Here is a 16,134-nt window from a genome sequence, read left to right on the forward strand (position 1 = left end):
AATTTTCCACTTTGAGCATGCCCTTTTAGATACTGAAAATGTGTTCTCTCTTCTGAACTTGTTTAGCCAAAATCCACAATCTAAGTCTCTCTTCTGCAGGCTGATTTAGTTTGATCAATTAAAAGTCAAAACATTAACCTTTCGTAGAAGATTTGATTTGAAATGCCACTTACAGAAGATCATGCTTAAAGACCTACATATTTGGTCTCTTGTTTACCCCCTGTAGGTTAAAGAGCAGAGCGCCCCACAGACAGGCGTGTACATGTATAATGACGCTGTTCTGTGTGGTACTGTAATGTCCCTGAGCCCTGTTTGAGAGTGATTGTTTGTTGCACTTGTTTTTACCTTTGGCTGCGACCCGCTCTGTGTGCTCAGAATATTTGGATTCAGACAGCGCACAGTAGAATATCATTATGGAAATCACAAACAAAGAGATGTCCTTTTGACCCATTTTGCTGAAATACAGTGGCCAGGCGTGATAATGGTCTGTGTTTGGGGGGCATGTTGGAGTGGGACTCACGTTTCAGAGGCCTCGACTTCCAGCACAGACTGCACAGGTAGGTAGCCTCTCTGTGGGTGCTTGGTGAAATACTGCTTTGACCTAAACTTGTTCTTCAGAGTCTTGGCAAAGTCCCTCATCTTCTCCCCTGATGTTGTCTGCGGTGCAATTTAACAGTCGACGGGAGGCAGAAGGCAGGGGACACAAAGCACACATGATTTAAGAATTACTGGAAGGCCTTATTTATTTTTTGGTCCAACCTTACTGTTTACTACCAGTTACTATGCCACTGAAAATGTGCACATCTATTTAGTGTTTTAACTTCATCATCAATCATCAGTTTTCACCTGGATTTTTACTTGAATACAAATATGAAATCACTGTTACATCTTTGGAAGATTTTAGATATTATGTGTGTGTATGTGTAGAAAAGGGTCCCTGGTAAATGTCAGTGTGTGAGCTTAGAAGAAGCTTCTGTGTAATCACACTTAATCATACTTAAATGATTTACAGTAGGATTATGGTAAAAAGATGAACATCACATAAGAGCCGACAGAGTAAAAGGCTGGCAGCCTGCAGAGTAGATAACTCATCTAGAGCTGCTGATACCAGGAGCTGTTTGTACTTGCTGACATTTTCCTAAAGCCTCACATTTGTATTTTGTCAGTGTGCGTTTGGCTTACGGGGGTGTAGTACTCCATGATGGGGTAGTGTAACTTCTTTCCCTTGGTGGTGCGCCCGGTCAGAAAGCAGGTCTGGCAGATGTCCACATTGAACTGCTTGAGACTGCGATACCTGTCCACATCCACATAACCAACAGACACAGGTGATGTTAGTGCAGTGTAAGACAAGCTTATGACAGTGGACTCAGAGTTACAGTGCATTTGTCAATCACAGTCTGTCTGACACTGCTGATGTAAGTGGCAGCCCTGCGGTGAAATGAAGCTCACCTGAAGCCCTTGATGGGACACTGTTTGCACACAGAGCACTTGGCCTGGTGCTTGGTGGACTCAGCTGCAGCCACGCGGTGCAGGACGGGGAGCCACACCATGGACTGAGGCTCGAGGCTCATCCACTCCAGGAAGTGAGACACCTCGATCGTGGCTTTTCCTGGGGCCTGAACACAGAGCTGTACATTAGAGGCATGTGGAGGCAGCAGAGGACAAATGGACAGAGACAACAGATAATCATACATAACAAGGTCAGTACCAGTGCTAACTTTAAGACATAATTACCCGGCTGAGACAGCAAACGTAAGGCTGCCTCTTTGTGTCTGGCCACCTCCTTCCTGAGAATTCCAGAAAGTGGGATAAAAGGAAGTAAAGCTAATAAAAGAATGACTTGCCAAGCGCAGAGAATCCTTGATGTGCTAAATTCTCATTAAGTCTGCATCAGAGATGCATTAAGAGGTTGATTTCCCTGGGGCTGCCTCCACTGCTCAAGCAGAGCAGCATAATAAATGTGTGTGTATGTGTGTGCATGGTGCTCACAGCGCAGCAGGGCATGTGGAGGTGCTGGGCCTCTGGGGATAAGGAGCACTTCTCCAGAGCTCAGAGACAGACGGCTCCTCACAGGAGGTCAGATAACAACCTCTGGCTCAGCGCACACCTGGACCTGACTGTTCTGCTCACGCTGCTGTGTCCCAAACTGCACTGAGCAGATGGGAGCTTTAAACATCAATAAAAGTCTGTGGGATAAACGCTCTGCTATCAAAACACTGCTGTGTGCCCCTCATCCTCTAAACTGCACAACTTTGTGGAATCCAAATGTCTCCACCGAATAAAAGCATAAGCATTTTCTTTGTTTCCAAAGTTGACTTTGATCTAATAACCTCAGTGCACTGAACTTTTGCCAAGAAAATCAGTGCGAGCGTAAGTTTGCGGCTGTACGCTGCTGCAGAGCCAGACTGCAGTGCCAGCAAATGTCAATCATATCTGAGCCAAGTGATAAACGGGCGCACGGGTCAGGCCCCAATTCTCACAACATGGATATTTCATCTGCAGCTAAATGCCCTCACATGGAGCAAATAGGTGAAGACATTGATTTAATCAGCCACCGCAGAAACAGTGAGCATGGCCCAGAATAAAGTGTGGCTAATTAAGATGTGCTTCAGAAATGAGGGACTTTAACAGATTTAGAAGGGCCAATTTAGGAGAAGTGCTGGCCCGACCCCAACAATGGCATCATGCTCAGGGGTTTTGTGTATAATGTCAGTGGGTGCAGGTCACACAGCCTCAAACCCAGCTTCAGACAACTCAGAGCAACTTAATATAACTTAATAGAGACTTAGATCACCCTGTCGCTCCATCAGCATACCATCGGGTACATGTTTATGCTACGTCCCAATTTAACATCGCAGACTTTCCCTGGACTCGATATATATTGGGTAACAACTGCCTCTACTGACTTTGATTTACATGCATTAAAAGCAACACAATGAAATATTCATCTGAGGTAATGTCTGCTGCTTTGTAACAATCTGTGCAGTCCCTCTCCTGCATTTAACTACTTCTACAGAGTCAGACTGAGAGCAAGGACAATGAACTCCACACAGGTATCAGCTTCACAAAGATAATGGTGTTTTTTATCTCTCGCTTTTGTCAAAAAACCCACAAACAATAATTTAAAGATGCAAAATTGACTCTACTGAAGTTTAAGCCATGTCAGAACGCTGTTACCTTTTCAAAAACAAACCTGGAGTTCTGTTTTGTTTTATTCACCCATGTTAAACCAGGATTATTAGTCTGTCTACACCTACACAGTTCAAAATGGTCCCCAATTATAAGCAGCGGTACACAGCCCAACCAAAGTACTGTGTTCTGCATTCTTCTGTATACGTACACTACTTTATACTATTTATCTTTGGTTGGTTTAGTATCAACCTGTGTACTAATCAGTGCGATTGGTGGGACATGTCAGGCAGATCGCTCTCACCACTCTGAAGCAGCTGCGGACACTGGGCTCCACGTTGCTGCCCCCGAACGCTGCCACCTCTCCCAGCTGTCGGGGGATTTGGATGGCCTCGTGGAGCAGCATGCTGAGGTGCCGCTGGTCTGTGGTACCACCTGGACACGCAACCTGACGGAACAAGACTGCAACCACAGAAAGAAAAGGGAAGAAAATATAGTCACGGCACTATACAGCTGTGCTCCTACTGGTCCAATGAGGTTCATCTGGAGTTCTGTTCATTTATTTTAATAGATTTATTTTTCAGACCAAAGTTAGTTTGTTTTCATACTTGAACGTTTCGACTGATCACTAGCGGTGGAGGCAGCCCCATCTTTAAACTGGGACGAGAGGGCCTTCTTACTCTCACACACTCGGGACACTGTTCTGAAGAAGTACGACTGCAGATGCCGCTGTCGTCCTGCCTCCACCAGTAGGAAGACCGTGATATCATGTGACCACTGAGGAAGAGCCTAATGAGCAGTCGAAACTGTCAGCTATGAAAATAAAACTAAACCTTGGACTGAAAAAAAAAATCCATTAAATAAACATGCTCCTACTGGTTTAAATGTGGACACGCAATCACAGTTGAACCTGGGATACCATTAACTGTCATGTACTAAGTATGTACACGTCAGGAAGAGCCATTTTGGGTTTATTTTACAGTATACTGGATTGCTCTACAGAACAAAAAAAAATGCGTTTTAGACAGGACCAGTGTCTCTGTGTCTATGTGCCTTTCTTACAGGGGTCACACTGTGTTTTATTTAGCTACATCACAATCTGTACCCTCTAAACAGTCCCTATAACCTGAGCTTCATATTAAACTGTCTTTGAACAGTTTGAAAGAGATGAATTTTTCACTTCTGGATTTATGAATCACAATATACAACTCATTTACATTTGAAGTAGCAGCTCTGCACTGAGGTGACTGTGTCCTTGGACAGTTACAATGGCATTAAACTCTTTTAAATAGTGGAAATGACATTATTCATTCTGCACAAACACTCTATTAAGATTCTGGGGCTCCTGCTCATGTGCTCTGTTTATGAAGTTTTGAAAGTGAGATAATTCATTTGGCTGAATCTGCCCTGACACATAATTTCAGCTTTTGAAAGTTTCTGGCAAAACACAATAAACAGCAAATGAAATGTCATTACAGATTCCTCTCAGTTGTTTCAGTCAAGATAAGGAAACAATTTTGAACAAAAACAAAACATAATGCGAGGGCTATTTTATTCGTTATTTCGACAGTTGGACGAGGTTTGGCAAATATTTTTTACATAAAAGTTGTTGAATGTGCAGTGAATGATAAATTATCTCATACAATATCAAGGCAAACTGTTCTCTGATGTCAGACAAATTATACAATTATTTTCACACCGCTCTTAAAGGTGCACTATGTCACTTTTCTGGTGGGTTCCCCGTCTGCTCGTCTCTACAAATGTTATTGTTTTGCCTGGGAAGGTTCAAAGTATGGGTGTATCTGTGTAATCCTTCAGTTGTCCAGGTCTGATCCATAGCAAACAAAAACTAAAATCTGTCAACTGGACAAACCGTTTTCGGAGTGAAGAAACGGATGAGCAGCGAAAACATCTTCACTCCTACAGCTTTTTGTCCAGTTGACAGATTTTATTTTTCTTTTGCTTTCAGAGTATGGCTTTAAAGTTATGCATCTTGCCTTATTTGTGCGTTTTTACTGATAAAAACATCCATTCGTAGTGTGAGTGGGGTCACCTGTCCACAGATCTGACCTGTTCATGTTGGTATCACCTGCTTGTGTCCATATATATTGCCTGACCAGTTTCCTCTACATTCTGTTTAAATCCAGAAGTGTCTGTAATTGGCGGCCCAACCACAGCCGCTAATTCGCAACAGAATGTAAAACTTGTTTAACCTGAGATATAAAAAAACAAAAAAAACAAAACTGTGTGGTCTTGGCTTGTTGATTCTGCAGAAATCCGTGCTGTTTCTTAGTCCCCTGCATTTTTTCCCTCCCCTTTTTTATTCATAAACCATCATGTTTGTTTTGACATGAAAGGACCATGCGTCTCTCTGACTGGTTAATCCGTCTGTCAACCGTGTCTATCTGAAACTGGGAAGACAGGATACAGTTCCAGACCCACTCTTCTTTGTAAACGTTTGTGGTTCTGGCTGATCAGGTAAGGAAATATAAGGAAATAAGTTTAACGTCATACTGTAGAACATTTCAGGCAAAGCAGTAACATCCCACTGGGGACTAGCAGGCGGTGAACTCTGTGGTTTCCTGACGTTTAAATCTTAACATATACAATAAATAGATAGGACTTATGTAATGGCAACCACACCTGCGTTAAGCCCAGAGAAACAGGTCTCGTCCCACACGTTTGAATTGATAACCAATGTGTTATCGCAGATGGTGTGCCAGGCATGAGTAAACCTGCCCCAGCTTCTGTGTTCCCCTGTATCCCCTATCAAATACAAGCTGCTCACATCAGCTATTGTGGACTCAAAGCTCACTCACCGTTTTAGCCCGGATGAAAAAGCAGTTTATAAACCATTTCCAAACAGTAAAATCCTATCTCAGCCGGGGTAATAAACGCGGTGACATGATTTATGATCAAAGTAAAATCAGTGCTAGTTGACTTGTGAAGAGAAAGCCTTAGAGATGTGAATACATGAATTGAGTTTCTGACAAGCAATCCTTTTAAGGCCCCCGGTGCACTGTGTATGTAAAGAAAGCTTTCTGCATTAGAGAGCCCAAGTAATTTCCTCCATTAGACTAAGTGGACGCCTTTATGTTCTGCTGGCATTTACTAGGGCCCTGTTTTGCTTCATTGTTGAGGGTTCTGCGGATGCATTAGGGACAAACATCACACTCACATTTGTACTTCTCCTGGACGTCAGCGTTGCACAAGCTCACCAGACCCATCTTAAAACTCAGAACACGCATCTTACCATTTCGAGGGCTGCGGGAAAGAAAAAAAAAACATTATCATGAAAATTGTATTCGTATTTTTGAACAAGACCAGCAAACACAAAATGCAATATGTGCAGCCAACCAACACTACACTACTGTATATGTTGCCCTACATGGAAGTAAAATGAACGTTCCAATGAGGGTAAGTCATCAGTATACTATTTAAAGGTCCTATATTACACTGAATTGACAAAATTGTGAGCTTTAAGCATGTTAAAATATTGTTACCTCCTCAAAAATGTACTTAGAGTTGTGGTTTGCTTCATTCACAAATGTTTGATTAACCATTTATTATTATCTGTTTACATCTCCGCAGCTTAGAATCTTCTGTTCCACCTGGTGATGTCATGAAGCGGTACTTTTCAAGTTAGCAGTTACCTTTAGTTCGGTAATTCCAGGGGTGAAATCACCAAAATGAATCTAGTGTAGGTGTAGAGAGTATAAAAACACAGTGGAGCACTTCCTGTATTACCACATGACATCACAAGGTGGAACAGAGTGTTTTCAGTTTGAGAGAAGAACTCCTAAACTCCTAAATATGCAGGGTTTGTGTGTTAAACACGTGTGAATGAAACAAAACTCCAGGTCTGTTTGTGATGAGGAAACAACATTCTAACATAGATCAGAAATAGTGTATTATGGGGCCTTTAAGAATAAACATGGATGTTGTATATTTATAGTTACATTTTTTCAAGGTTTTTCAACATGTCGCCTCAGTCTTAGTGTTTCACATTGTATAAAAGCAAATACTGAAAACCATTTAAGCAGTCCACAATGATCAACATGTAATTAAAACAGAAAAAGGAGCATCATTGTGAGCAGAGGGCTCAAGAACTCTTAGCTCTGATGCAGGAGGAGAGAGGCAGATGTGGCTACAGAAGGAATAATAACTGCAGAGTAGCTCTTTGAGAGGCTTAATAATGCAATACAAATGTAAGTCATTATTGTTATATTACTATTACATGGGTCAGAGCAGCAGGTCATTGTAACAGTGAAACCAGGGCACATCAAAAGGCACTAGAGGCATTTCTGGGAATTGATGTAGTGTACAGTTATTGTTCCAATTCCCAGATGAACGAGAATGAGACAAAGTGGACCACTTAATGCTACTTAATGCACGACTACATAGAATCACTGTGTTGTAAACTGGGACTATATGAGAGTGCCAAGTGGAAATGGATGAGGCCTTATCTTTAGCATATATTTTTCCAAGTTGGAAAGGTGCTGCTAAGGCACAGTTCTTTTCCGTGTTCAGATTTCACAGCTCACATGCCAACAATGAGGGAATGAGAAACGCAGTAGCGAGCAGCAGCAGTTGGCAAAAGAGGCCGGCTTATTGAATTAACGTTTGAATCGTTAAGTGGAGAATCATATTCATCTGAGAACATCAGCTCAGTGAAGTATAAAATTGAATCACTGCCTTGGAAAGAAGAAATTCAGAGGTTGCTTGTCAAAACCAGAGCGGGGGATACTGGTAAAATATTGCAGATTGGTTTTAAGGCAGGAACATTAGTCATACTCGAGGGTGGGCCATGGCCAAAAGTGGATTGATGGAGTGTAGAATAAAGTTTTAGTGTCAGCATTTATAACTACAAAGTTAAATAAATGATTTGCTTCATAACACTAGAAGATAGTTGGATAGTTCTTACTGGAACAACTTTGATGAGGTTTACATCCTGGACAAGAGTCTGTTAATTACAGTATGTCATATTGACTCAATAAAGCTGTTTGAATGTACACGTTTCACAGCTCATAAACACACACACACACACACACCCACACACACACACACACACACACATACACATAAACTCATGTTACTATAATCAGAGGCACAGCTATCAAACCCACCATCTACTGGATACATAATTATAACTGCAACCTCATGCCAAATAGAAAATGAGTTTAGCAAAGTGTTGATTATATTAAACTCATAACAGACAGAAAATCTTCAATGGAACTATTATTTACTATTACAAGTTATGAATAAAAAAACAACAACATATGAACATTTATATAAACATGTAACATCGGCATTTGGAGGATCTGGAGATTTTTTTTCAAATAGTCAAAAAATGTATCCAGAAATAAGTCTTGTATTCAGAGCAGTTGAAAAGCACAGATCTATTGCATCATTGCTTTGCAGCTAGAATCATAATGAACTATAGCATATGTGACAGCTTTACAGCACTTCTCCTTTCTCCCCATGAGCAGGGACCACATCCTGTCAGCACCTTTTACACACTTTCTGCAGTGCTCCCGGTGTCATCCTCAATACGCCCCCCACCACATCATCCCGGGAGACACGTCACTCCTGCACCAATCTCACGATATACAGCACTATATGCACACACAAGCAATAATACGGACTGTGCTGATACCGTCATAAATAAACCAAAATGGCCACTCGAATAATCCTCATTCTTATTCACCGCTCATGTTTATTGGAAGACAAAAAGCAATTATAGAAATTTATGCAGAGGATAAAGTCCGTGATTGTCTCTCATTAGCAGCTAGTGGTTAAGAGGCAGCTAGCTATTAAATAGGGAGAGTGGGGTGACTCTTGTGGTTTGCAGTGCCAGAGCCCAACGCACTCTCCTGGGATGGGACCACACAGTCAATCAAACAGAGGAGAGAGGGGGAGACCAGCCTCGCATGCGCCGCAGTGTAGCAAGAGGAATAAAACTGGCACTCGGCCTGAACATTTGTTAAGTAGCTTTGGGTGTTTTCTCAGCGTGGTGGTAGTTTACAGAAAGAGCGAGAGCTGTGGATGAATGTTAAGGAATCAATGTCTTGCCAGAACAGACAATTATAAAAGTTGACAAACTGGAGCAAACTGTGTACTTCAGAAAGCAGCCATTGATTGTAAAGGTCATAGAGTACAAATCATTAATAACTGTGTCCGTGTAACAAAACGGATCGTTGAGAAAACTGACTGCTGGAAAAACATAAGGGACAGAAAATTGAAGCATTGGCGCCGTTGGCATCTTGCAGTGGAATGCAACAAATCCTGTATTGGTGCAAATGGGCGATGCATTAACCCACGTCTGAACCAGTGTTAGCCTTACATTTATGATCCAAACTTTTAAAGACAGCACAGTGGAAGATGAATGCTGGTTGTATGAAGTTTGCATGTACTTCCTGTGTCTAGGACCACAGCCGGTCAACAGAATTATCAACTTTCTTGGACATAATGCAGTAGTTTTAAACAACAAAGCCCTATCCGTTCGCCTCCTTCCACGTGACCTGTTTTATCAGTTCACGTAAAGTAAGTTCGACTGTGATACAGTTCTATCAGGTATCTATCCGGAGCGTAGCACTACAGATAGTTAATGTGTGAGCTTATAACAGTCAGGCTTGTGCTGCGGAGTATAATGTCCTCAGAAGATGGCCTAACATCCAACAACCTCATTTAGAACAAAGAAAGGAGTCATTTGGCTGGGAACATAATCCTCGCAAATTTATGTTACGCTTATATGGTCTGGTGTGGAGGCTGTTGCACAAGCCTGTTTGATTCAATACACACTTTATTTTTTTCAGTTTATCTCATATTATAAAGATAGGATTCCTAAATATCTGGACCTACTTTTATTAGGAAGAAGATTTTTGCAAACCTGTCCATTACATCACTTACATCTAGATATGCTTAAGTCCTGCATGAATAAGGTACTGGCTGATGACCTGTGAAGCTTGCTCCTACTTGAGCTGCAGGAAATATGCACATAATTAAACACTTACTTAAGAGACTAAACCAGACTCTGAGATCTCTAGCGACAGGATGCTTTTTTTTAATATATATTCACAAGCTTCTTTGCCAGCTGTATGAAAATATTTATCCATTCCAACAAGTCTTGGTGAATTTTGAAATAAAAAGAAGATTAAAGTTTACTATTTGTACAATATTTCTTGACAGGTACCATGCCTGTTGCCACGCTGCCAGCCCTGACCTTCAAACAGAGACTTTTGTTCACATGTACTAACGAACGCCTACACATAAATACAGACTTCAAACAACAAATAACTTCCAGCAGCAAAATCATATCACAAAAAAGTTCCCGGGTTGAAGGCGTCAGAGTGTGAACCTAAGGCGTGAGAAGTGAGAGTGTTATTTATTTTCTCACCGTAACACATTCAACAACAACAGTGACAGTTTCTATATGTAAGCATGAAACATAAGAAGCCATGTGTTATGCAGTATTAACACACAACGCAGAGTCGCACTTCTCCCCCTGTGTTAAAACTACATAACGCACAGCTCCAAGTTTTAATGCACTGTTCCCATGGCTACACACTGACATGACTCACCTATGAATCTATAAAACCTGTTCACTGTCTGTAAACATCTGAAATATCAGTTATTTCTGGTTTTAAATGAAGCTAATCCCGAAAGTCTAATCAGGGCAGCTGAGCATTTGTGTACACGTTGCTACACTGATGTCAAGGCGATGGCCGCAGAGCAGTGATACAGAATGTGATTTAACTGTTGCCGGACTACGTGTTTGTTATGCAGTATTAACGCACAGGAGTTAGACATTGGAATTCTCACTGACTGTGGTAATAAAGAGTATTATCACCATCCTCAGAGGACGCACCTGTCATAAACATTGAGCAGCCAGTTGAGGCACATGTCCACACAGAGGGGGATGTTGACCATGACAGAGCGCTCCTCTTCCAGCCGCTCGTACAGCGCTGTGAGCCCATGGATCACCTCCACCACGTCCATCACATGGTCAGGCTGCTGCAGCTCCTGCTCCCGAAACACCTCCGCCAGACTGCTCAGGGCCACCAGGTCCACTGCAGCATAAAAACGAGAGGGAAATGCAGTTGAAACATGGAAAAGCAGTTATCACAATGAGCTGTGAGAGAGTCATTCTCAGAGCTATAATAAGTACACAGTCGTTTTTCAAAGGTTGAATTGGTAAATGGCGAATTACAGTCATGAAGTTGTTAACGGAACATTTCAAGGTAATGTCTATTTATTTCAGTCCTCATTATTTCCACTCCTCTCCCAAGAGTGAGCAGAATAAAATAGAATTATTGAAATGAAAGAAAGGAAGTTACCAAGAATTCCCTCAAAGCACTAGCACACTAAAATGTGTGCCACTATTTACACTATACATTTACCGGTACATATTTTACTATTTCATACACACACCATTGGTTGTGTATGAAATGGTTATTGCACTGATGGAACATTTTATTATTAACAAAAAACTATTTTTGCCTAATCGTGTGTTTTCTTTGCAGCGTCCCCATCGATCACATCATAGTTAAGGATAAAATATAATATTCTTCCATAGAATACTGTGGAATATACTGGGGTTGCCAGATGAATACAGACCTGCTGAAGACATTGTGGAGTACTCACAAACGTTTCATAGATCTCACACATACATGCGTACAATATATAGTATATACAGTGTTCCACTGAATGCCTTTATTTTTGCACTCCTCTTCATTCATCTACGCTCGGGTTTGATCTTTTGACTCCATGATGACTAGATTCTATGGAATATTATTCAACAAATAGAACATAAAGCGCTCTCATCCAGTGAGTATAATTTAAGAACTGCCACCACATAAAAGACTATTTCAGCCTAATTGTGCAGCACCAGTCATAATAAACCCATTTGCTTTATTGCTCATAGATTAATTTCACAGAGCGCAGAAATTGGGCCTTTAAGTGTCTTATATACAGGAGGTAACCTGAAGATGCTTGAAAGCATTGCACTAGTTTCATAGATGCTCTTCCACTTAGTAAGACAAACGCCTAACTACACGGAACAAGATCTCTCACCTCCACCAAAGGAGCATGGCTGGCTGCTCTGCCTCGTCGCTCTCTCCCACTTAAGCAGCAGCCGCATGATTCAAGAGCAGTGACACAAATCTGATTTCAGCAAAACTAATTTGATGGCCCATCCCTGGTAGTGCTTCTAAAAGCCCCACGCCAGGTATAATTGGATAGTGCGATAATAAGGCAGAGCGATAAGGCTAGTATTCTCAATGCAGGAAAGGAAGCATACCATAATGTACTTTTGACTGGCTTTTACACGGCACTGCTCAGTCACTCATAAACCAGAGAGTACTGCAGTTATCACGGCAATTAAATACTCTGGTGTTATCAGCTGGAGCAGAAAACATGGGGAAGAGATAAGCGAATACACAAGAGAAACAGCAAGCGCCAATGGGATTTTAAATGCACCTTATTGGAGGTCTAATGGTATGGTCTTGTTATTTCACTTATGCCGCCGCAGTTAGAGCCTTAGCAAAACTGGGATCATTAAAGTGCAGATGTGATTATGCATTCATGTGTTGAGGTACAGAGCAGGGAAAGGTTGAAGAACAAAGAAAAGGCCATGCAATAGGATGTAATACTTGCAATGGCAAACTGGACTATCTGGAGTCAGTTGAGTGCTGTTAAAATGCTAAGTGAAAGTCCCAGTGGTAATACGGCTCGGAAAAGACTGTGCATCAAAACCAAACAGAGAATTAGTTTATCCTCTATTACTGTTTTGTAATTTATTTTTAATTAGATTTACTAAGAACGTGAGTCATTCTAATCCCTCGTTCATTCAGGAGTGGTCCGTGGTAGAGGGAGTTTTAAAGGCTGTCAACAATGTTTTTAAAATCACATTTCAGGAAGTAGTTACAGATCGATATTTGCTTCTGGATGGCAACCGAAATGTCTCAATTAAAAACAAAAAAACAAAACATGACATACCATCTATCTCTTTGTCAATCTTGGTCACATTTTCATATAGCGCTTTTACACCTTAAAGACAATTAAAGCGCTTTAAATCAAGAAACCACTCGCTCAATCACACACACTGAGGGCGGTGTGTGGGTTAAGTGTCTTGCCCAAGGACACAACTTCAGCATTAATCTGTGGGAGTGGGGTTTAAACCGCCAACCTTCCGATTAGAGGACAAACACTACCAACAGAGCTACTGTCGCCCTTGTTAATTCAGTATATTATATGCACGTCCCAAGACCAAATCGAACTAATGTAAGCACCTAATCTAGATATAAGGAAAAATATGCAATGCTTAACTGATTTTGGCAGTTTTTTGGTTTATCGATAACTTTGATTAGCACTGGCTTTTACAGATAGCTATATAAAGACACTGTAGTGGCTAGATCATATTCCCAAAGTAGAGCTGGACATAATGGATCCTTTCTGATAACATTAGATATTACAGCGAGGGGGGAAGTATAGCAGTATTGAAATCCAGTACGCACATCTCAGCACTTTCTGCACCCGCCGCAGCTTCATGGCCGTCCTGTATGCCGAGAACTTGATGTTGTTCAGATCCGCTAATGGAAGGAGAGAGAGATAAGAGATTAGAGCAAATGAACTGATGAGGGAAAACAAAGCAATCCCTCACATCCGCTCCGTGATGCCATCGAGGAATACACTGTGCTGTTTATCACGCTATCCAAGACACTAATTACACCCTATCTCAGATCTGCATACAGTGGTATCATGACTTGTACAGAAGTTTACTAGAGGTAGAGCGATTTAGTTTGCTGCTGGATTTATTTATGACCACATCGCGCCTAGTTACTGAATTCAAAAAAGAAAAGTTTACGTGGGCTACTAAGCCTTGAAAACAACATGCTTTTTCTCTTATAATTTGATGTTGCTTACAAATTGGTCATTTTAACAGCGAGTTCAACACAAAAACATGCTGTGTGTGTGTAATAAATCAGTCATCCAGGTGTGTTCCATAGTAAAGAAGGTTTCATAAAGTTGTCCTAATGACTCAGTACAACGTCTATGCAGTAAAGTAAACAGCTGGATTAAATGTTTTCAGTGCTAATCTCTTCTTTGCCGTATATATTGGTCCATCTACCAGCAGTCACCTGAGAATTAAAAAAAGGCTTCTGGATGTGTGCCCAGTTGACTTTTTGAAACCTTGGCACCACATATTTTTAGGATTTCCTTGCATTAATTTGGTAGATGTCTGTGTAAACTCTCAGTCGTCCAGGTATGACCTCATCCTAGTAAAAGATAAAATCTAATCGGTCAAGTGGACAAAAAGTTGTAGGAGTGAAGGCGTTTCGCTGCTCATCCAAGTCTCTTCTTCAGTTCTGGTCAGATTACTGGTGGATACTGTCTTATATCAGTCTAAAGGGAGGAGCCAACACACCCAAACAAACTGTAAACAGTAGTTGGACAAGCAGCAAAACGTCTTCACTCTTACAACATTTTGTCCAGCTGAGAGCACTTTTCAATTAAGATTTATTTACAAGATTCACTCAGCTAATCATATATGCTTCACTGGGTACATTTACCAAAAAAACCCTGATCATTTGAGTAATAAGATAATCCAAAAACAGCACAAACTAAATCTGATAATCCAAAAAACACCAAGTGGACTTTTAGAGTAAGTTAAAGCATCAATTTGACACTGGATTACATTTTGTCTTTAATCTTTGTCTTTGCTAAATTGCTGTCTTTTTGCTGTATTTTACTTGTTAAAAGTTAAAAAATTAAACCAGATTTTGCTGTTTAGATGCCATTTCAGTACTTAGATAACGGCCTGATTGTTAGTACATAAACAAACAGCCTCGTGTACGCGTTGGCCGTTAGTACAATGCGTTCCCTCGGTCTCCCGCTAGTTTGATGTCAGATCAGATTATTGCCACAACGCATCATGTCCTCTCATCACAATTAATTAAAAGCTAAAGAAAAAGCAATCAGAGCGCCGGCAAATTGGGCTCCATAGGTTAATGACAGCCCTGCAGTGGTCCCTGAGGTGCTCCAAATCCAGGGACAGTAATGAGCCGTGTGACAGGAGTCTCACAGTGACTGGAGAGAGGGGCGACGGGGGCCCAGCAGGGTCTCAATGAGTATGACTATACGAGGACTTTTTAATGGTCTCTTCACTTACCCAGCGCCTGGTACAGTTCTGTCATCTTTGGATGGTCCCAGCATGTTGTCTGGGCTTGGTGGCTGTTAGCAGAAAAACAAAAGAAAAGGCAAAATGAGACAGGAGAACCAGACGTCACCGAGATCAAGATGAAAAAGAAATTAAGTGACCGGGTGAGGCAGGTGGAGCAGAGAGCCGGGTCGGGAAAAAAGAGAACGCTGGCAACATTTCTAAAATACTTGAGCCGTTAATTGGCTGTTTGTCAAAAATGTACAAAGGTTTTCAAAGTCTCTGCAAGAGCGGTGCATGGCGTGTCCTGCCTATCAACTATTTCAAAGACTAAACGGAACATGAAACACCCGAGCACAAAAAGACAAGCTTATAGTTGTTTGTTCAATTGCTGCATTAAGTGATTTGGCAAACAAAAATATGACAAAATAGATTAAAATAAAAGCAAAACTGCGTGGCCTTCAGTCGAGTTACTCCTGTCCATGCGAGTGCTGTGTAAGCTAATAGGACTGAAACGTTCAAACATGATTAATTAGATTCATTTACAGGTGATTACAGGAGAGGAGTGATCACAAGCACAAATGTTAAAATAATTACTTACAAATAATAAGTTATAGGTTGGCACAAGTGGCTAAGATGAGGTAACACGTAATAATTACAGTATTTTCCATTTTCCATTCACCCCAATCGACAGTAGGGTTCTCAAAAATCAATACCCAGAAATTAGTATCAAATTAGCTAATCCTTTGAACAAGCGTCGATTAAAAAAAATAAAAAAAACATGGGCCTTTACTGAATAGTCTTGATTTTAATAACAATAATACTTATTAAAACCACAAGCGGCGATG

The 16,134-nt window shown here is 41.1% G+C and overlaps 1 protein-coding gene across 3 annotated transcripts in view; it reads right to left on the bottom strand.

The window, feature by feature from the left end:
* drp2 (dystrophin related protein 2) overlaps positions 1–16,134 on the bottom strand; it is a 103,469-nt gene that overhangs the window by 13,532 nt on the left and 73,803 nt on the right. For all 3 annotated transcript variants that reach the window (XM_055224748.1, XM_055224747.1, XM_033974653.2), the window contains 8 exons: positions 15,299–15,360; positions 13,644–13,718; positions 10,997–11,198; positions 6,308–6,393; positions 3,434–3,591; positions 1,450–1,616; positions 1,183–1,294; positions 521–657 (listed from right to left, as the gene is read on the bottom strand). In XM_055224748.1, the coding sequence (XP_055080723.1) occupies positions 521–657; positions 1,183–1,294; positions 1,450–1,616; positions 3,434–3,591; positions 6,308–6,393; positions 10,997–11,198; positions 13,644–13,718; positions 15,299–15,360 (999 nt within the window). The remainder of the gene's footprint in view (positions 1–520; positions 658–1,182; positions 1,295–1,449; positions 1,617–3,433; positions 3,592–6,307; positions 6,394–10,996; positions 11,199–13,643; positions 13,719–15,298; positions 15,361–16,134) is intronic.

Source organism: Periophthalmus magnuspinnatus, chromosome 10 (assembly GCF_009829125.3).
Source record: "Periophthalmus magnuspinnatus isolate fPerMag1 chromosome 10, fPerMag1.2.pri, whole genome shotgun sequence".
Lineage (NCBI taxonomy): Eukaryota > Metazoa > Chordata > Actinopteri > Gobiiformes > Gobiidae > Periophthalmus > Periophthalmus magnuspinnatus.